We start from the raw sequence: 22,887 nt of genomic DNA on the forward strand, positions 1-22,887 counted from the left end.
TTTGTATTTGTTCCATGAAACAGCATGATTCCAAAGAAGTTTTGCCCCCCAAAATACACTGCAAATAACTTGGATAAAAAGGTTAAGAAGAAATAAAACTTGAATCATGGTTGCTATAACCTATAATTAACAAGATAATCATAAATATAAACTATCAGTTTTAAAATGCCATTGTGATGAAAAGGTAAGAAGGGGGAGTGGTAAAAGAAAAAAAAAACTACTATCCAATAAGTTGAAACTGGCTATATCCCAGCATGGGGTAAAAAGAGTCTCATAAATCTTGAGAATTGTAACTCTAACAGAGAGAAAATACCTAGCCAAAAGTGTTGGACATTGATGACCTATCCATGAGACTGCTATCCAATAAGATGTAACTGGCTTTAACCCCACTTGGGAGAAAGACTCTAATAACTCTCAAGAATTTTAACTCTATTAGATAGAATGTACTTAGCTAGAAGTGACAAATACTCAGAATTCTCTATGACTCAGATAGAATGATTTTAAAAACACTACCTCCTTAAAAAGGGGGAAAGGAAGGAGACGGGAGAAGGGAGGGGATTGAATGGGGGTAAATCTCATTACACTAAGAGGTACAAAATACCTATGGTAATAGAGGAAGAAGGGAGGAGATGAGAAACACCCGAATCTTCTCATCAGACTTGGCTTAAATAAGTCAACTTACACATACTCAGTTAACTTAAAAAACATCTAACCTTTCAAGTATTAAAAGGGTTTTGAAAAGGGGAGGGGGAGGAGGAGAAAGGGAGGGGCAGGGGAAAAAGGGGGGACTAACAAAAGGAAGGGAAGGAAAGGGGGAAAGGGGAAAGAAAGGGGAGGGGGTGATATAGGAGTGCAAACACACTGATGGGGGTGGTATTGAGAAACAAAATACTGGGGAATACAGAGGAAAGATAGGGTAATAAAGAAATAGTAATCATAAGTTTGAATGTGAATGGGATGAACTCTCCCTTAAAACGTAAGCGAATAGCAGAGTGGATTAAAAACCAGAATCCTACAATATGCTGCTTACAAGAAACTCATTTGAAGCACAGAGATACATATAGAGTAAAGGTAAAAGGTTGGAGCAAAATATATTTTGCTTCAGCTGAAGTGAAAAAAAGCAGGGGTAGCAATCCTTAGCAGCTGCAAAAATATATAACCTTAAAAGAGATAAGGAAGGAAACTTTATCCTCCTAAAAGTTATCATAGACAATAAAGTTATTTCAATACTGAATATATGCACCCAGTGGAATAGCATCCAAATTCTTAGAGGAGAAGCTGAAAGAACTACAGGAAGACATAGACAGCAAAACTCTACTAGTGGGAGACCTCAACCTCCCACTCTCAGATATAGATAAATCAAATCATAAACAAGAAAGAAGTTAAGGAGGTAAATAGAATGTTAGAAGAATTAGATATGGTAGACTTATAGAGGAAACTGAATGGGGATAGAATAACATCATTTTAAAGAATGAGTGGACCAAAAAACAAATTATAGAAAGAATTAATCATTTTATCCCAGATAATGACAATAATAAAACAACATACCAAAACCTATGGGATTCACTCAAAGTGGCTCTCAGGGGATATATTATATCTTTAATGCTTACATGAATAAATTAGAGAAAGAGGAAATCAATGAACTAAATATGCAACTAAAAAAAAAAATCAGAGAAACAAAAAATCCCAATTAAATACCAAATTAGAAATTCTAAAAGTTAAAGGAGAAATTAATGAAAGCAAAAGGAAAAAAAACTATTTTGAATTAATAAAACCAAAAGTTGGTTAATTTCTGGTCAATTTGATTAAAAAGAAAACCAAATTGCTAGTATCATAAATGAAAAAAAGGTGAATTCACTACCAATGAGGAAATTAAAGCAATAATTTGAAATTATTTTGCCCAACTCTATGCCAATAAATTTGATAATCTAAGTAAAATGGATGAATATTTACAAAAATATAAATTGCTCAGGTTAAATGAAGAGGAGATTAAATACCTAAACAACCCTATCTAAGAAAAAGAAACTCAACAAGCCATCATTGACCTCCCTAAGAAAAAATCTCCAGGGCCTGATGGATTCACAAGTGAATTCTACCAAACATTTAAGGAACAACTGATTCCAATTCTATATAACCTCTTTCGAAAAATAGGGAAAGATGTAACTCTGCCTAACTCTTTCTATGAAACCAATATGGTGCTGATACCTAAACCAGGAAGAGTTAAAACAGAGAAAGAAAATTACAGACCTATATCCCTAATGAATACAGATGAAAAAATATTAAATAAAATCTTATCAAAACGATTACAACAGTTATCACTGGGATAATACATTATGATCAAGTAGGGTTTTTCCCAGGAATGCAGGGTTGGTTCAATATTAGGAAAACTGTTAGCATACTCAATTATATCAACAACAAACCTGTCAGAAATTATATGATCATATCAATAGATGCTGAAAAAGCTTTTGCCAAAATACAGCACCCATTCCTATTAAAAACACTAGAGAGTGTAGGAATAAATGGACTATTCCTTAAAATAATTAGCAGTATCTATCTGAAACCATCAACAAGTATTATACTCAAAGGGGAGAGGCTAGAGGCATTCCCAATAAGATCAGGGGTGACACAAGGGTGCCCATTATCACCATTACTATTCAATATCATATTAGAAATGTTAGCTTCAGCAATTAAAGAAAAAGAAATTGAAAGAATTAGAATTGGGAAGGAAGAGACAAAGCTCTCACTCTTTGCAGATAACATGATGGTCTACCTAGAGAATCCCAAGAAAGCATCCAAAAAACTACTGGAAACAATTAGCAATTTTAGCAAAGTTGCAGGTTATAAAATAAATCCTCATGAATCCTCAACTTTTCTATATATGTCCAGCAATATACAGCAAGGAAGAGCTAGAAAGAGAAATCCCATTCAAAGTAACCTCAGACAATATAAAATACCTGGGAGTCTATTTGCCAAGACAGACTCAGAAACTTTTTGAAAACAATTATAAAACACTTCTCACAAATTAAATCAGATTTAAATAACTGGGCAAATATCAACTGCTCAAGGATAGGTAGAGCTAATATAATAAAAATGACAATTCTACCAAAATTGAACTACCTGTTTAGTGCCCTACCAATCAAAATTCCAAAAAATTACTTTAATGAGTTAGAAAAAGTGTAAGTAAATTCATATGGAGGAATAAAAAGTCAAGAATTTCCAGGAATTTAATGAAAAAAATGCAAAAGAAGGTGGCTTAGCCCTACCTGATCTAAAATTATATTATAAAGCATCAGTCATCAAAACTGTTTGGTATTGGCTAAGAAACAGAGTGGTGGACCAGTGGAATAGACTAGGAGGAACAGCAGGCAATGATTACAGTAATTTGCTTTCTGATAAATCCAAAGAGTCCAGCTATTGGGATAAAAACTCTCTCTTTGATAAAAAACTGCTGGGATAATTGGAAGTTAGTATGGAAGAAACTTAGATTAGACCAACACCTCACACCCTTTACCAAGATAAGATCCAAATGATTACAGGACTTAAGACATAAAAAACAATTTTATAAGCAAATTAGAAGACCAAGGTAGTCCTTGATCTATGGAAAGGGAAGCAGTTTATGACTAAGGAAGAGTTGCAGAACATCACTAAAAACCAACTAGATGATTTCAATCACATTAAATTAAAAAGGCTTTTGCACAGATAAAAGCACTGTAACGAAGATCAAAAGAAATGTAGTAAATTGGGAAACAATCTTTACAGATAATGATTCTGACAAAGGACTCATTTCTAAAATATACAGAGAACTGAGTCATATTTTTAAAACAAAAAGCCATTCCCCAATTGATAAATGGTCAAAGGATATGCAAAGGCAATTTACAGATGAGATCAAAGCAATTCATAGCTATATGGAAAAATGCTCTAAATCATTAATTATTAGAGAAATGCAAATTAAAGCTTCTCTGAGGTACCACCTCACACCTCTCAGATTGGCCAGTATGGCCAGGAAGGATAATGATTGTTGTTGGAAGGGTTGTGGGAAATCTGGGACACTATTACACTGTTGGTGGAGCTGTGAACTTATCCAACCCTTCTGGAGAGCTATTTGGAACTACGCCCAAAGGGCAACAAAAATGTGCATACCCTTTGACCCAGCAATACCACTACTGGGTCTATACCCTGAAGAGATGAGGAAAAAGGGTAAAAACATTACCTGTACAAAAATATTTATAGCAGCCCTGTTTGTGGTGGCAAAGAATTGGAAATCCAGTAAATGCCCTTCAATCGGGGAATGGTTTAGCAAACTGGTATATGTATGTCATGGAACACTATTGTTCTATTAGAAACCAGGAGGGATGGGATTTCAGGGAAACCTGGAGGGATTTGCATGAACTGATGCTGAGTGAGATGAGCAGAACCAGAAAAACACTGTACACCCTAACAGTAATATGGGAGTGATGTTCAACCTTGAAGGACTTGCTCATTCCATCAGCGCAACAATTGGGAACAATTTTTGGCTGTCTGCAAAGGAGAGTACCATCTGTATCCAGATAAGGAGCTGTGGAGTTTGAACAAAGTTCAAGGGCTATTCCCTTTAATTCGGGGGAAAAAAAAAACCCAGATGTCTTATGGTTTGATCTGGTTACCTCTGAGAATTCTTTTCTCTTTAAGGATATGATTTCTCTCTCATCACACCCAATTTGGATGGAGGTACAACATGGAAACAAAGTAAAGACTGATGGAGTGCTATCTGTGGGGTGGGGGTGGGGGGAGGGAAGTAGGATTGGGGGAAAACTGTAAAACACAAATAATATCTTTAATAAAAATTTTAAAAAAAGCCATTCCCCAATTGACAAATGGTCAAAGGGTATGCAAAGGCAATTTACAGATGAAGGGATCAAAGCAATCCATAGCCATATGAAAAATTGCTCTAAATCATTAATTATTAGAGAAATGCAAATCAAAGCTTCTCCAAGGTACCACACCTCACACCTCTCAGACTGGCCAATATGACCAGAAAGGATAATGATTGTTATTGGAAGGGTTGTGGGAAATCTGGGACACTATTACACTGTTGGTGGAGCTGTGAACTCATCCAACCTTTCTGGAGAGAAATTTGGGACTACCCCGCAAAGGGCAACAAAAATGAGCATACCCTTTGATCCAGCAATACCACTACTGGTATATATACCCTGAAGAGATGATGAAAAAGGGAACAACCAGGGACAATACCATCTGTATCCAGATAAAGAGCTGTGGAGTTTGAACAAAGTTCAAGGACTATTCCCTTTAATTTAAAAAAAAAACCCAAACAAACAGATATCTTATTGTCTACTCTTGTTATCTCTTATACTTTTTTGTTTCTTCCTTAAGGATGTGATTTCTCTCTCATCATACTCAATTTGGATCAATGTACAACATGGAAACAAAATAAAGACTGACAGATTGCTTCCTGTGGGGGGGAGTTAAGATTGGGAGAAAAATTGTAAAACTCAAATAAAATCTTTAATAAAAAAAAGAAAAAAATACCATTGTGCTTTAAAATTTTAATGTAACTTTTACAAATAAAAGTTATACTGTGAATTATCAAAAGGAATACACTAATATTACAAGCTTGATTTCAAATGTGTCTGACTTTTGTGAAATAAAATTACAATGTGCAATACTTGTAATATTAATGACTCAATTGATGGCCCTGATAATATTTTGTTTATATATTTTACAAGCATTATATTTAATCTTATCTTAAACTTTTGGTGCATCAGTTTCCACACATCTGTAAAACAGGAATAGTAATAGCAAGAGTATGATCAATTATGATGGACTTGTCTTTCATCATGGAACAATTCCAAAAGACTTGTGATAGAAAATGCCATCCACATCCAGAAAAAAATCCATGGAGTCTGAATACAGAGCATACCGTTTCCCCTTTTTAAAACTTTTTCTACGGTCTTTTTCCTTTTCATGGTTTTTCCACCTTTAGTTCTTAATTCTTTTACAGCATGAATACGGAAATGTATTTAAAATAAAGTGTACACACACACACACACACACACACAAAACCTATTACCAGATTACCTGCTGTCATGGGGAGGGGATTGGAAAAGGAAGAGGAAGGCAGAAAAATATGTAACTCAAAAGCTTACAAGAAGATAAATGTTGAAAAACTATGCTTGCATGTAATTTGAAAAAATAAAAAAAACATTAAAAAGAATTTAATTAAGAAAACAATTGTTATTCTATGATGTATAATCATACAATGATGTACAAGCATACAAATCATGTAAATTTCCTCACTATAGTACCTAAAAACTAGCATCACTGTTATGACACTCAAGATTTTTTTTTGTCAAATTATTCTAAACTAGCTTGCAAAAAAGCTTGTTCTGGTATAACTTAAGGCCATTACTGACATTTTAAAGAATTTAAAAATTATTTTACACTGAACCTAATGAACCTTCCTCTTCATAAGAATTTGCTTCTGTCCTGCATATGTCCTGCATTTCCTTATGTCCTGCATATGCTGTAATCATACTTTGTGTGGCAGTAATTTATTAACATAAGGAATTTTGAGCTGAACTGAAGATCTGGAAAATCGACTGAAATGTTTTTCTCACTATATTAATCTTCTGATGTAATAAGAAGATAAAAATGAAGGGGTTTTTATGCTTTCACACATTTATGATATCCTTATCAATGACTTGAGTTTTTAATATTAGATGAGATGACAAGCAAATGCTATCCCATTTTTAAGTTATCATATTAAAAATTCCACTGCTTAGCTATTACTTTATTTTCACCCTGAATTTATCAATAACCTTAAGTTAGCATTTCTAAGAAACAGGACAAAAAGATAAATAATCACATAGCATCTTGACAAATAATTTCCTTGTAGCACTATTGTCAGCAAATCTTAGAAAGCATATATTCTAGATAGCAATACTACACAGCATACATTTTCCCCCCCCAGAAAGTTGACCAAGTACATTTGACCACAAATAAAACACCTTAACAGCTTTACCTATAATTTTACCAATGAACCTAATTCTTAAAAACAAACATATAAGGGGTGGCTAGGTGGCACAGTGGATACAGCACTGGCCCTGAAGTCAGGAGGACTTGAATTCAAATGTGACCTCAGACACTTAATAATTACCTAGCTATGTGACCTTGGGCAAATCACTTAACCCCAATGCCTTGCAGAAAACTAAAACAACCCCCCCCCCCAATATGCATACTGCTTCATTGTGAAAGGAATAAAGAGCCTAGATTCAAATCCTGACTCTACAATTTACTATCTATCTCTATTCTATGACCTTTGGTAGTCAAATCCTCTTTTGGCCAACATTCTCATGTGTACAAAAAGGTTAGATAAAATAATTTCTATACAATAAAATCCCATGAACCTATTTTGGATGACTAAAGTTTCTTCAAATTTAAATCCCATGATTCATGAACTAAGCAAAAAATTTATTTTTAAAATTATTAACTTAATACAAGCTAAAAGTCAAAATACTATAAAGCCTTGCTTTATAGTATTAGAAAGGGGTAGGGGGCTGAAGGGGATCTCCTGATTAAATGAACTTTTACGGTTCATGGAATTTTCTTTTGATTTGACTCACTGAAATTTTTGACAAAATTAATTAAAAGTTTTCAGTGCCTCAGAGTCATTATTCTGAAATTCAATTTCCATTACAAAACATTGATTGAAAAAGCTATACATGGGTCACCAGGTTGAAAACTATATACAAGGATCAAATATTTTGAAATTGAGACATTTTCCCTTTACTTGTCTCCACCCCTACAAAAAAATTCTGAATAGAACTTAATTTTGTTTAGTCTTGAGTTTTAACTGACTCTTCCATCTTTTTGAGATTTTCTTGACATTTATTCTCTAACAAAAGTAGACTGCATCAAACTGCAACTCAATTATTAAAAGGTTTTGCTATTTTATTAAACATTATTAAGTTTTTATTTTCTATACATTACTTAATTCTCAATGTCAAAGCTGACCTCTCTGTCTTTTCCAAATATATTATGGATTGTAAGGACTATTTTATAATGCTTTTAAAACCAATCACTATCCTCTGCTATTTAAATCAAAACTGAACAATGGTCTTCAGAGCTAAAACAGAAACCCCGATATTCTTTCAAAGAACATTTTTTATCTCCTCCCCCACCAAAAAAGGAAACTGCTCATTATATATAAACATTTTTGCCATTCACTCTAGGTGACCCCATTTGGGATTTTCTTGGTAAATATATTGGAGTGGTTTGCCATTCCTTCTGCAGTTCAATTTATAGATGAAGAACTGAGGCAATCAAGGTTAAATGACTTGCCTACAGTCACAGTTAGTGTCTGAGAACAGACCCAAACTGATAGAAATGGGGCTTCGAGACTTCAGGCCTTACACTATTCATTGTGCTACCTAGCTGCCCTAAGATACACATTTTAATTAACAATATTACTTAGGATCTAAAAGTCTTTATGTAAAAATCAATTTTAAACTTTTAATTCACCGGAAGTCTAACCTAATTCAGGAACTCAAGAGAAATCTTTAAAACAATGGTACAGAAAAAAATTAGCTTCAGAAAATTACCAGTTCCTCCTAAATATTTATCTTTAGGATTACAGATCACCTTAAGACTAATGAATCGAATAGAGAAAGCTGATAGAGATCCTTATACCACACTTCATTACAATACATACAATAAATAAATACGAACATCACTAGTACCTTGCATCCTTTCCAATGTGTCATTAAGGTAGGGTAATGAAATTAGCAGCATAAATATCCTAATATTTTCTGAGACATGGGGTTCCAATTCCTCACTTAGTTTCTCAAGTCCTTTTCAATGTTACTAAGGACACTCTAAGTTGCCAGCCACAAAAACAGGTTATCAGTTTTCAAGCTGTAACATAAATGAACTCACAGACAGTATGAGGTTAAGGAACAGGATGTTTTTCACCCAACAAATTCAGCAGGGAAGAACTACTATGTGGAACAATATAAAGTTATCCTCAAAATCTAAGCATAAAAGTGGAAATTTGCATTACTATATATACCTGAGAATTGAGCCAAATCTTAATAAAAAAAGAATTAAACCAGAGTTAATATCCAAGTCCTACTGAAGCCCAAAAAGTAAAATCCACAAGTGTACAATTGAAGGCATGGCCAGACAGCAATGTGTCTGAAAAAAATCTGGAGATTTTAGTTGACTGGAAGTTTAATATGACTTAATGATGTGACATGGAAGCCAAAAATCAAGCTATAAGATTTTAAGTTGCATCAAGAGGCATGAAGTTCAGAACTAAAGAGTTGAGTTGTTCTGTACATTGCCTTAGCCAAATCACATCTATTTTAGGAAGAACACTATTAACTTAGACAGACACAAGGTGCATACACAGGATGGCAGAGGGCACTGTGATCATGCAATATGAAGATCACTGAAGGGGATGGTTAGTCTAAGGAAGAGATAAGTGACATGATCATTATCTTCAAGTAGCTCTAAGTCGGTCGCATGGAAGAGGAATGAATTAGGCTTATTTTGTAAGGTGCAATATATATATATATATATGTATATATATATATGTTTGATATTAAGGAAAAACTTTCTAATTATCATAACTGTCTATAAGTTGAATGAGATGTTTGAGGTGGTCATGGTCCTTACAAATGATCTGCAAAGCAAAATTGGATTGGCACTTGTAAATTATATTCCAGAACAGATGTTCCTTCTCTTTTTTGTGTCATCAATCTCCTGCCACAACCTTTAGAAATCTGATGAAACCCATGAATCCCTTCTCAGAATGATTTTTTTTTAAAAAAAATTCACAACTACAAGAAATGCCAATTCTTAGTGAGATTAATTTTTTTTCTTATGTGAACTAATGGATCCTCCTAGACTATAGAAGCAATTTTGTTCAAATAGGAATTATATTGGATGATATATTCTGAAGCCTCTTCCAATTCAGATTCTAATATACAATAAATAAGAACCAAAAGCTTTCATTTAATTCAGAATAAAATACTGATCCCTCTATTTCAATCAACCAACCCTTTTATACCACATGTTATGACCCAGGGTAAATGCTAAATGTCTCCATCTTTAATAGTCTGAACTACTACTACTATTGATTAAGGCTAATTTTGTAGAATCTTTGCAGGCTGTAGTAGTCAGTAACAACTCAGTAGGTATTAATTCTATCACTTGTTAAAGGCAAGATTAACAAAAAAATGGAAAAATGCAAGCAAAGAAAAATTCATGATAAAAATCCAAAAAGTTTTATTCAAATTTCACAGAATAATGGTCTAATTATATAGAATTGGCCAGAAATTAGTCACCAAAATTAATCTACAAAAGTTTAAATATGTGAGTCCCAGATATAAAATGCTACCTTCTCCTAATTTAGAGAAATTTCAATGTTCCTTTTAAAAAACACTTAATATTTCATACCATTTAATGTAAATAAGTTTTCCATATTTTATCACTTCAGCTTTACAAATATTTCTGTAACTATTTCTACTTGCAAACCTTTATACAGTGAGCCTATACAAATTAATCAAGTATACAAACTGGAAATCTAAGTGCTACTTTCTGCACAACATTAAGATAAGCTTCATCTCAACTGATCATGTCAGTATTTGAAGTACCAATTTGTAATTAAGCATCACACCCAGATTAAAAAACTTTTTTTTAACAAGTTTAGAATTTAAAGGATATGCAGAGAAGATACAACAGAAATAAGGGCATGTAACTGAGGTCAAGTTTGTAAGTGCCAAAATCCTATAAAACATTGAGTCAAAAAGGTTAAGGCCCAAACAAGTAGAAACTTATAACTGTCCAGATATCAAAAGAAAAAGAAAAGAAAAAAAGCTTTTTGAGTGACTAGGAGTTTGGAGTAAAAACAGAGAAGGGATAGACCACTGATGAGGGTAGCTGGAACAATAATGGAACAATTAAATACATACTCAACTATTTAACATATGTATTTTTCAATCAACCAGAATGATAGTTAAGAGGAAAAAATCTCTTATATCTATCTTCTGACAATGCAAGCACTCTGATGCAGGTCCACATCACCTCACATTTGAACTACTATATTAACCTGCTCGTTCGTCTCTGGGCCTCAAGCCTCTTCCTCACTCTAATCTATTTCTCCACTCAGCCATCAAACTGATCTTCCTAAAAAGTCAAGTCTGACCACCCCTCCCAATTCCATAAATTCCAGTATCTCTCTATTTCCCTCGAGAATAAATTATAACATCCTCTATTAGGTTTTTTAAGTCATTAATATCCTGACCACTTCCTTTCAAATTTCCTACACCCCCCCCAAGAATTCTCACTCATGGTGCTGCTCCCCACTCCTAGAATACCTCATCATTTTTGTTTGCTAGCTTCCCTTGATTCCTTCAAGTCTCTTAAAAAAAAAAGAAGGCATTTCCTAGTCTTCCTCAATTTTAACACCTTTGCTGAGATTACTCCTAATCTATCCTGTATACATATGCTATTTGTACATGGTTATTTGTATGTTGTTTTCCCTATCTGACTTCAAGCTCCTTGAGAGCTTGCCTTTTTTTCTATGTTCCAGTTCTTGGCACAGTGCCTGGAACTTAGTAGGTCCTTGATAACTGTTAACTGATTGAAAGGAAAGGATAACAAAGATGAATTACAGAATACTGATACCTCATCTAAATGCAAAGATAAGGGAGTAGCAAGTTTCTTTCAGTGAACTCAAATCATTTGACAAATCCTCACAAAGTGAAATTGCTTACAGATGCAACTGTTAAGCCACCAATAATCTTCAGAGACCTATCAACAACTGAAACAGTACTACAGATACTGGTTCTGATTTTAAAAAATAGAAAGCTCTATTCTTTGTAGGGTCAATGAGTTTGACATTCATTTATGGCAAAGTCCTAGAACGAATTTTTAAGAAACTGTTCCCTTAGGGAAATGGTGATTAGCATAAGCTAGCATGAGTTCATTTAACATCATGAGAACCTAACTTGATTTTCTTTTCCAAGTAGGATTATTCGACTGGGGTTCTTTAAGACATTTGCCAATCTCTTACAATATCTCTGTAGACAAAATGTAGAGCTAAGAATTGAAGTACTAAGGACTGAATGGCAGTAGTACTGGCAGATTTGAAAGTAGTTGAACTGAACCCAAAAAGTATTTGTTAATACAGACTGATGTCAACTGTAGGAAGCTCTCTAGCGGCAAACTTCAGCATTTCTTAGCCCTTTCCAATTTCCCATTTTTATTAATAATTTGAATAAAGATTCATTTACCGTACTCATTAAATTTTCAGAGGACATGAAGCTGAGATGGCTAATACATTGGACAAAAGAATCAAGATCCAAAAGGATCTCAAAAAAGTGGAAAAAAATTAAGATGAAATCTAAAAGGGGAAATAAAGTACTGCCCTTAATAATGGGAATAAGATGCAATTACTTTTCATGTTTGTATTTTTGCAAAAGTCTATCATTAGCATTGCATTATAAAGAAACCAAATATTCAATAAAACGTTATTTCTTATCACTTTGGGTCAAACAACAAACCTACTTTTTCACCTCTCAATCAATTCTTGACCCCCTATAATCTGGTTTACAGCCTTATCACAAGTGAAACTGCAACCACTAAAATTTTCAAAGCTCTCCAAAGCAATTAAATCTAATAGCTTTTTCTCAAGTCATCATTTCTTCCCCTCCTCTGAAGCTTGATATTACTGACCACTTCTTCCTCCTAATATTCTGTCTCCTCCTTGGGTTTTTATAACTGTATGTATGCTCTCTGGTTTTTTTTTTTTTGCCTGTCTCAAACTCCTTAGAAAGATCTCCCTTAAATTTAATTATTTCTGGACAGATTATTCCAAAATCTACATTCTTAAGTCTTTAATTTCTTTCCTGAAGTTCCCATCCACAATGCTAGCTACTTGTTGGTCATCTGTAAATAGTTCCATGAATATCTCAAACTCATCATGTTCAAAATAGAACTCAGTATTTTTGGGGCAGCTAGGTGGCGTGGTGGATAGAGCACTAGCCCTGGAATCAGGAGTACCTGAGTTCAAATCCGACCTCAGACACTTAATAATTAACTACCTAGCTGCGTGGTCTTGGGCAAGCCACTTAAACCTTGCCCAAAAAAAACCACCTCAAAAAAAAGGAACTCAATATTTTCCCCCAAAATCTACCCATTCATTTCTCTAAATTCTCCATTTGTCAAGAGTACCCCAACACTTTTCCTCAACTATTTCACAACCTCAGGATCTTCAACTCTTTCCTCTTCCTTATCCCCCAGTATATAATCATTTGCTAAATTCTATTGATTCTACTTCCACATGACTCCCACACAACTCAAGATCTCTAACACTTCTTAGTCTATTGAAATGGCCTCCTATTGTTCTCTCTACACCAGTCTTTAATCCACTCATTTTTCTGCCAAAATGGTATTCCTAAACCACAGATCTAACATGTCATTACCCTATTCAAGAAACTTCAGTGGATCCCTATTACCTTAAAATTAAAATACAAACTTTTCTTGACAGAGTACTTCACAATCTGATCCACCCATATACCATGCTATAGCTCCACAAAATTGTTCTGATGCAGTTACCAGATCCAAACACTCTGTCTCTGGCCTTTGCAGTCTCACCTTTGCCTCCAGCTCTTTTTCTGTCAAAGTATAACTCCAGGGCTACCTCCCACAGGAGACCTTGACTGAACATCCCAGCTATCACCAAAGCTGTTGCTAGAATCTTTTCTGTATTTACTCATGTGGATTACATCTTATTTCCACCTCCCTCCCAGAAGAATCTGAGCTCCTCTAAGGCAGGATCTATTTTGCTTTTTATCTTTGATTCTCCAGCAACTAAAAGAGAGCCTGGCACACAGTAAGTGATCAATAAGATCTGAATTAAACACGTTCCTAATGTTTTGAACTGTAGATAATGCTTAGAAAGTAGAATTTTTATTTTATGTTGACATATAATTTTCAAATGTTTTTAATTTACAAAGTGCTTTATATACATTACATAAATGTATGTTTGTGTATATAAATGTTTATGTATAGATATTTTAATATATGTTACATCACAGAAGACTCACACAACTCTAGAGTAGGTATTAAAAGTCTTACATTTATTCTTACAGACAAGGAAACTAAGACTGGGAAAGGATTAAGTAATTTTCTATGTCAGATACAAAGGTCAAAACCCAAGTCTTACTGAATCCCATGTCTGGCACCTTTATCCTCCAACAAATAATGCTGGAAAGATATGATTTTTAATTTTTTCATGCTAACATTTTTCTCTCTGTTCTCCCAGCATCTCAAACAAGAACCTGTTAAAATACTTAAGTTGCCAGGCACTATGTTAAATACAGGGCAAAAAAATACAAAAGTAAAAGAGCTCTTGCCATCAAAGAACTTACATTCTATTATGATAAAGAAGAATGATTTTTTAGAATCATTCTGGTACTACAAAAAAGTACCGACTCAATAGATAACAGAACAGAATCTTAAACCTGAAGGTCATAAGATCTTAAGAAAGTTCCTAAGGAGTCATGCAGCTAAATCCCTGTTTGAAACATGAATCTCTCTACAGTTTTCTTAAGAATACAGTACAATATATAATTTTAAAAAAGTAATTCGCTATTTAAAAATATCCAGTAACAGGAAAATTACCTAAGAAATGCAAATCAACTTTTATAGAAGCTTTAACTGTTATAAAGTTCTATCATATTTCACTGCCCTTTTTAGCTCCTACAACTCTTAACTTTTACTGAAAACTCCTAATTGGGATCTGTGGGATGAAACAGAACAAGTCTAGTGATTTTTTCCACATGATAATCTACCTATAGATAACTACAATGACCTTACCCGGTGTTATTTTTACTTAGCTACAGTTCTTTCAACTGATCCTTGTATCACATACTTTCAAATTCTCTTATCATCCAGCTTGTCAATTATCTCTCAATAAGTCCGTCTCTTGAAATAATACTCTAGACTTGGACTAGACTAAAAAAAGTTTTACAGGACTGTTATCTCCTGTCAAAATTAATTATATGATGATCAATTATTAAAAAGATGCACTGAAGTCTGCTTTTTAAATTGTCAGATATTTGACAATCAAAAAAGAAGTCACAATCAAGGGGAATATCTCCATTCCAAGCCAAAACAACCTTTACACAAGTACTGCCCAAATGTCAATTTGACAAGTAAATTATGTGAAAAATTTAATTTATGCTATTCTGTTTTGTTAAGGTTTTCCTTAAAAATCTAGGGGCGGGGCTAGGTGGCACAGTAGATAGAGCAAAGGCCCTAGTGTCAGGAGTACCTGAGTTCAAATCCAGCCTCAGACGCTTAATAATCATTTTGCTGTGTGGCCTTGGGCAAGCCACTTAACCACATTGCCTTGCAAAAAAAAAAAATTACATCTATTCGCAAAGTTAAATTGCTTAATACTACTTTTGGTTTAAAATGAGAAATCCTAAATGTTTACTTTAGCATTTCAAAAATAAATCTCAATAAACCCATCAGTTTTACTTTCAGTAACTCCAAATGTGAAACACACACACACGAAATAGCTTCTCACATACAATGCTATAAAAATGATTTTTGGCATATATATATTTTAGGACCAGATTTATATAGAATGTATAATTTCCACAGACAAGAAATAAGTAAACTAAAATTGAATGTAAATAGAAAATGATAAATATTCCCCCCCAAGAAACTCTGACAGAACAATGGATAAAACATAATATATATGATTCAAATGATGATATGGGACATTCACACTGAGACACTCTTGTGACAGTAAAAATTTGCTAGAATAGTAGATGAGCAGTTGCTGGAGCATTCTTGAATAATTATTACACTACACTACACATCTTTTTTCCCTTTAACAAAATATCTATCATCTATCTTGCTATAGGTCAATGAAAGGATCAAATAGGTTTTAAAATAACTGATAAATTGATTTGATAGACAAATTTAATAATTACTTTCTTTTAGTAATCTTTCATCATAGACATCATAAAGGAAAATATACTCAAATTATTTTCTTAAATTTCTAAAATCTACATATAAAAGTACAAATAATTAGAATTCCTTACAACACAAAGCACAACCATCATATTCCATAAATACTTATTCAGTGCTGAAATGCATTTTTAATATTAAATTTAAAAATTTAAATAAATTTTTATATAATTATCTACTATTTTATTAACATCTCTTGAAAGTCATATAGATTACAATCTAGCTAGAAACTTCCAAAGGTACTTAAAATGTCACACTGGTTTCCAAAAACGTTAAAAGTTTAAAATTTCTAAGAATCACTGTACATATTTTAAAACAAAATACTACAAAAAAGTACTGAGTCAATGGATAGCAGAAAGAGTCAGAAAAGAATAATGAGCACATCTGTGATTTCACTGGTATAAGAATTTTCAGGTGGGGAAATGGCAACTTACATATATAGTCTTAGAGAGTTGCTTAAAGAAAGCACTGAGATAATTTGACAATTATAAAGAAGATTAAAAGATAATAATTTACCCTGAGTCACACACTTAGTATATAAGAGTTTTAAGTTTGAACCCAGGTCTCCAGTTTTGGTATATTAGATCTATGTTCAAATTTTGTCTCAAACAATCACTCTATGACTCATATACAAGTCACTTGAGCTTTAAGAGACTGTTTCTTCATTTATGAAACAAAGATATATTAATACCTAGTTACCTGCCTCAGAGAAACTGTGAGAAAGAAAAATATTCTGTAAAGATTAAAGTACCACACAAAGGCAAGTTATTATTCCTAAAAAAAAAATTCATTTTAAAGTTTAACTAATTAGTAGTCTTCTTTACCTTAAAAGAACACTGTAACATAAATGCTGCTCTATAAAATAGGATTCATTTAACAAAGCTCACAGTAACTTATTTATAATTGGACATGAGTAAAAGATACTTTCTAAGAATACCATGAATTCAACTTAACTGGAATTTTTCCAGAAAAAAATCATTCCTTTATTAAATATAAAGTCCTTTATTTATACTTACATAGACCACAAATTTCAATTAAAAAAAAAACTAAAGGAAATATTAAAAAAAGGAGAGAGGGAAATATTTGTGCTTTGTATTGTAAAGAATTCTAAATTCTAAAATGTCTGATGACACTCACATAACTTAGTAGCCCCAAATAGAGGAATGACAAATTCAAAAATTCTCATCAACAAGAGAAAGAAATTCTAGTTTTGACATAGGTAACAGACTAACAAAAACAAAATCCTAAAGAATACAAATTTTTGTTATTTTTAAATTCCTAAATCTCTGGCCAAAATGAACCTGACTGCAAGAAACAAGATCTTTTTATATAATCCAAACTAACATTTCACGAGAACAGCTTTTAATGTATCAAAAGCAAAAAACTTTAATGTCCTTTAATTAATTTAAAATACTCACAACTAAATATTTTATTATGTAATTTAGCTCAGAAAAGTCAGTCAATATCTTAGTAGTCAAATTAATTTATTTATGATTTTTGTCTTTTTCTTAAGTGCATTCTTACTTTAAGATTCTTAAAACTTTTTTATACATTATTTCACATCACTATAACCTATGCAGCTACATTATAAAGATGATTTCTAAAAGTCTTTAAAAGCAGTCATGATTTATTCAATTAAAGTAGTAATCTGAATATATAATAATGATGTCCAAAATGTAAAAACTCATTGATCCAAATGTAATATCTAAAAGCAAGAATACCTTTGAAACACCAACTTGCAAAACTAGATTCAACACAACACAGCATTTTAAAATGTAAATAAAAATACATATGAAGAACATGAAAATAACATTATTGGTCTTGGGGTTGGGGGATGGGGCGGGGGGGGGACAACAAATGATTAGACAGAACTTCCTGTATCAAAACTCAATTTTCACTCATTTAGGGGAACTATTGGGAATCACATAAATGTAACTGAGTTGTTTGTTTAATGATGGGGAAGAGCCTAGTTTATAACAGCAAAATCACCTAGATAAGGATTCTTCATATAAAAAGTGACAAGTCACAAATCCTCTCCTCCTGCAACAGTATTTTCTTATCGATACTCAAAATATCTCCATTCACAAATATAGATTAAAAATCAAGTTATGTCAGAACAAATTCTTTCAGTAAACTGGTCTAAAATAAAGCTTATCTTTTTACTATGGCTAAATATGATGAAAAAATAAAATCTACTAGCCCAAAGATCATCCATCAGTCTCATCCTCTCCCTTTAGTTAGACTCTAAGGAAAGCAGTCTTTAAGACAGTTCTGACTTAGGGGAGAAAAAAAGTTAAGTCTTACAAATACTGTCAAATATATAATTTTAAAAACTGTTAATATGGAATGGCAGATTTCCTATCTGAACATTCTTGAACCTCTATGTAATTTATAAATTACAAATACTTAAATCATCTTCTACAATATTCAAAATTATTTAAAAGCCAGAAAGTTTCACAATTCCTAAGTTAAATAGTAAAAACTCTTAAAATTATTTTGACCACTCATTTTTAACTTTTAATCCTGTTTGAAAATGATCAATAACTTGCAGAAATTAATCAGCAAATGTGAAGGCATTTACTGTGTTTTGTGAGCAATCGCTAAATTAACTTTCTCTTGATAACTTGGGATGATAACATATACACACTCTTATGTATAAACAAAGAAAGGAAACTTCTTTTTTAAAGAAGCAAAAATTTAGCACTTGAAAAGTATTAAAGACTTAGCACCAAATTAGGTGCTAGGTACCCTGGGCAATAGTTCTTAAAGCAAAACTTTCTGTGGTGTGCAATTAAGAATAAAATACTACAAGAGTAGGAATCATTCTTGCAATAATTTTAGCAAAACATAGTTAAAAAAATAAATGTTCTGCTAAGTTAAAAATACAATCATACTAAAGTAAAGGTAATATGGTATAGTGTATAAAAAGCAGCTTCAGAGTCAGAAAGACCTGGGTTCAAGTCAAGGTCTCTGAAGAACACTGACTGTGACTCCAAGTAAGTCACTTAACCTCTTAGTGAACCCAGGTGACTCTAAAACTACAATCATACAGAGAAGGTGCTGATGTACATTAAGATAGTCCAGACTTCCATTTATGAAACTGCAGGCTCAATCCAAAAAAATTCATGAGGACAAAATCTAGTTTAGGAAATTTAATCTTGTCTCAACTACAGACCAAAAAAAAAAAAATCTAAAAACAAACATCAATGCATAACCAGAATGTTGAAAATGACGGTAAACCAACCAGTTTCACTATCCAAATTAACTGAACTAAGAAGTAAACAAAATAAACAGGAAAGAGTGTTTCCTTTGTTCTATACCCAGATGAGGAATTTCTTCCTTTTTTTCCACATTTGCCCTGAGTTAGCCTTGTTTTGAGAATTTTAGGAACAATATTTCTGGAGAATCAAAATTCCAAACAACCTAAACCAGAATAAAAAAAAAAAACATATGGAGTACAGTATCTTACCAACAACACCTTGCCTGTTTAAAGTGTTGTAAAGGACATTAATGATGGCATGTATGAATGAAAAAGGAAGCAGACTGGTCAAGTAGCAAGAAGGTACTTGTATACCTCTCTCCAGGATATTAAAAAAACAAAAAGTAAACATTCATGTAGAACATGAGGGAGATCATTTGATATTATTGAAGATATGTTCCTCTAGAAAAAACACTGGGTGGTGAAATCATCCAGCATGTTGGGCATTAAAATGTTCATCATAAACTTAAAATGTTAAGTAACTTGGGCTCTGTAGGCAACTAATTCAATTCTAAACATTTAAAAAAATAAAAACTTCATTTAATGGTTTGAAATTGAAGATGTCCATATACACACACAAAAACACATACATATATATATACATATATATATATATATATATATAAAATATTTTAGGGGTTTAAAAAAGCTACCCTTCGAATCAAGGATATGCTTTATTTTCCAAGGATACTCAGCTTAAATTATGAAAATAAACATTTTTTTTCAATTGTATGTAAAAAGTTTTTGAAGGACTACTAGAACCATTACTTATTTAACTCTTTTGGTCATAATTATTGTAATCTAAACAGTTATTATAAACATAAAGATTGTTTTTAACCATAGCATTCTATTCAACGTGAGTATTGTATACCTAACTTCTAATCTGGAATTTTTCAACAAATTTAAATTCAATACTATAACTTCTCTAATTACAAAAAAAAAAAATCACTCTATCTGATAGTGTAATTATCACCAACATCTAGAAAAAATAGTGTGAACAATTCTTCTCACCAAAATATAAAGTCTACATAACAAAATGAAAGAAGTTTTATTTTATAGGTCAATTACGCTTCTCATTTTAAATATATAAAAGCAAAGAGGTAGTGTGTGAATGTTAACTTCCAAGATATACCAAAAGAGTTCAGACAAATACTACTCTGGAAACATCCGAAATCCAATAAAAATAACAATAACCAAACAACATCACACCAAACACAGTAAACTTCTGTCTTCAAAAGAGAACAAGAATCAAGCCCTCCCAAGTCAAAACAGAAGCTCTTTTGGTTTCTTACATAGCAAAGAAAGAACATTATGAGCAAAAAAAAAAAATTATGGAAAGTGGATTAAATCTTAAAGAGAACTTATAAAACACTCATTTAAAAAAAATTAATGGGTAAAAACATGATATCCTAACTCAGGAGCAAGGAACAGAAACTTATTTTCCACATTTGGTTGTCAAATATCAAAGTTTTTTGAAATGTCATCTCTCACAATCAAGAATGGCACCTATTCTGGCTGGAGTCATTACTGAATTTTCACTATCACTACCTCTTTGCTTCATTCAAAATTTTAAACTGTGAATGCTGGATTTTACAATTTTCCAACATTCAAAGATAAGCTAGATGAATGTTGTAATAATTGTATTGGTCAAATTAGTGCCTACACCATAACCAAAAAGAAAGAGAAGTTACCAAAAACAGTAGTTGTGAACATTAACAAGGATAATTCAAACTGGTTGAAATTGAGTCTGTGTCCTAAAAGCAAGTACCAGGAAGCTTGAGGAAGGAACAATGTAAAGTGGGAGGCTCCTTTCACACTTCCCCTAAAAATTAAAGTTATAGACATTATGGAATGGTTTTTTTTGGAGAAAAAACTGAAGCAGATAGTAAAAAAAAAAAAACAAAAAGCCAGACAAACCACTTTCAAAAGTCAGAATCACACAGTTGCAAAGGATAGGAAATTCCATTCAAGTTTCATCCCAGAGTGAACTTCAGAACACTGAGGACCTTAACACTTTGGTGACAGTAACATTTCAAAATAAACACGGATATGCATGTTCACCATATATGTGTTGTATATAACCTACAAATCTCATTTATCAATGTATATTGGAATTCTGTCACGGACCAGCAAATAAATATGTGGCAGATTGGCTGTATGCATCATACGTTTTAATTTCCCCCAAAATTTCCAGATTTGAATTTAAGCAAAAGGGGGGGGGGGTGGGGTGGAGAAAAGTAATTTCTTGCCATGATTTCATTTAAAGCCGAACAGCCTTTTTCTGTGTAAAATGATTACTGTCATTTTAGAATAGTTAGTCATCGGCGACTGTGTGAAGGAAAATGAAACAGAAGAGGATGAAAGCAGAACTGGGGAAAAAGGAGAGAAAGAGGGGGGGAAAAAAAAGGAGAGAAAGAGGTGTAGCTGAGCCGTGTGTGGATGCAGCAGGAGCAGCAGCAACAACGCATGGAGAGGAGAGCGCGCCCTCCTGGCCGCCTGACTGCTCGGCGCGCGTGGCCGCGCCCGCGCTCTCTCGCGGAAGCGCGCTCTAGTCCCTCCTCCTCCAGCCCTTTCACTGCACAACATTCATGACGTATCTTTATTTCTAGCACATTAACAAAATATCACAAATAAATTGTCCGCGGCCCCCCACCCCGGTCTTGGGGCGCGGGCGCCCCTCGCCCCGGCCCCGCGCCTGTCCCGCGCCGCGTCCCCAACCCTTCCCGTAGCCTTTCAAGCTTTCGCGAATTTTTTTTTTTTAGACAAGTTTTTGTCCCTGTAAAAAATTGCGGGAAATTCAATTTTTATTTGACTCGGGGAAAAAGTTTTTTCGCGTCGCGATGGGAATCTCTCACCAGATTCTGGTAGGTCCTGGGGTGCTCCTTCCCCGTCCAGTCGGTCCGTCGGGGCAACAGCTGTGCGGGGGGGGAAACGGCCCACCGTCAGCCCGGGCTCGCCCCCCGCCCCGCCGCCGCCCCCCGGCCCCCGCCGCCGCCCCCCGCCGCCCCCCGGCCCGCCCGGGCCCCGCCGCGCCGCCCGCCTCCCTCCGGCGGCGGCGGGGAGCGGCGGCAGCCCGGGCCGGGCGAGCCGCCGCCGCCTCTCACCTCCTTCTCGGCCACCTCTCGGATCAGCACCTGCAACGACAAAAGCGGGTGGGGGGCCGCCGCTTGGCCGCCCCCCGGGCCCGGCCGCCCGCCGCCCGCGGCCGCGCGCGCCCTCCCCCACCCCGGCCCGGCCCCAGCCCCGCGGCCGCGCGCCGCCGCCGCCGCCCGCCGCAGCCCCGTACCTGAGCCGCCTGCTGGCACGGGCCGTCCTCCAGGAAGCGGGCGATGAGGAAGTAGAGCTCTGTGCGGGGAGAGGGGAGAGACGCGGGCTCAGCGCCGGCCGCGGCCGGACGCGCCCCGTGCCGGCGGCGCCCGCAGCCTGCCCACTTACCCGATCGCAGCTCCGAGAGGCCTTTGCTCTCGCAAGACATGTTTATGGGTCACTTAGGGGCCACTGGCGGGGTTCCCCCGCCGAGGACGGGCCGCGGGGCCGGCGCCGCCGCCTGCCCGCGCGCCCCGGAGCTGTCACTGTGTGTTCCC

The 22,887-nt window shown here is 34.7% G+C and overlaps 1 protein-coding gene across 11 annotated transcripts in view; it reads right to left on the reverse strand.

The window, feature by feature from the left end:
- The window catches only part of PHIP (PHIP subunit of CUL4-Ring ligase complex), a 192,520-nt gene extending 169,633 nt beyond the window's left edge, over positions 1–22,887 (reverse strand). For 4 of the 11 annotated variants that reach the window (XM_074237360.1, XM_074237361.1, XM_074237359.1 and 1 more), the window contains exons 1-4: positions 22,739–22,845; positions 22,590–22,648; positions 22,408–22,437; positions 22,159–22,218 (exon numbers count right to left, since the gene is read on the reverse strand). In XM_074237360.1, coding sequence (XP_074093461.1) covers positions 22,159–22,218; positions 22,408–22,437; positions 22,590–22,648; positions 22,739–22,778 — 189 coding nt within the window. In that variant the 5' untranslated portion in view covers positions 22,779–22,845. Of the gene's footprint in view, positions 1–22,158; positions 22,219–22,407; positions 22,438–22,589; positions 22,649–22,738 lie in introns of all 11 variants that reach the window. The other 7 variants (XM_074237364.1, XM_074237365.1, XM_074237363.1 and 4 more) reach the window with 5 other exon arrangements.

The sequence above is a fragment of the Macrotis lagotis genome, chromosome 5 (genome assembly GCF_037893015.1).
Source record: "Macrotis lagotis isolate mMagLag1 chromosome 5, bilby.v1.9.chrom.fasta, whole genome shotgun sequence".
Classification (NCBI taxonomy): domain Eukaryota; kingdom Metazoa; phylum Chordata; class Mammalia; order Peramelemorphia; family Peramelidae; genus Macrotis; species Macrotis lagotis.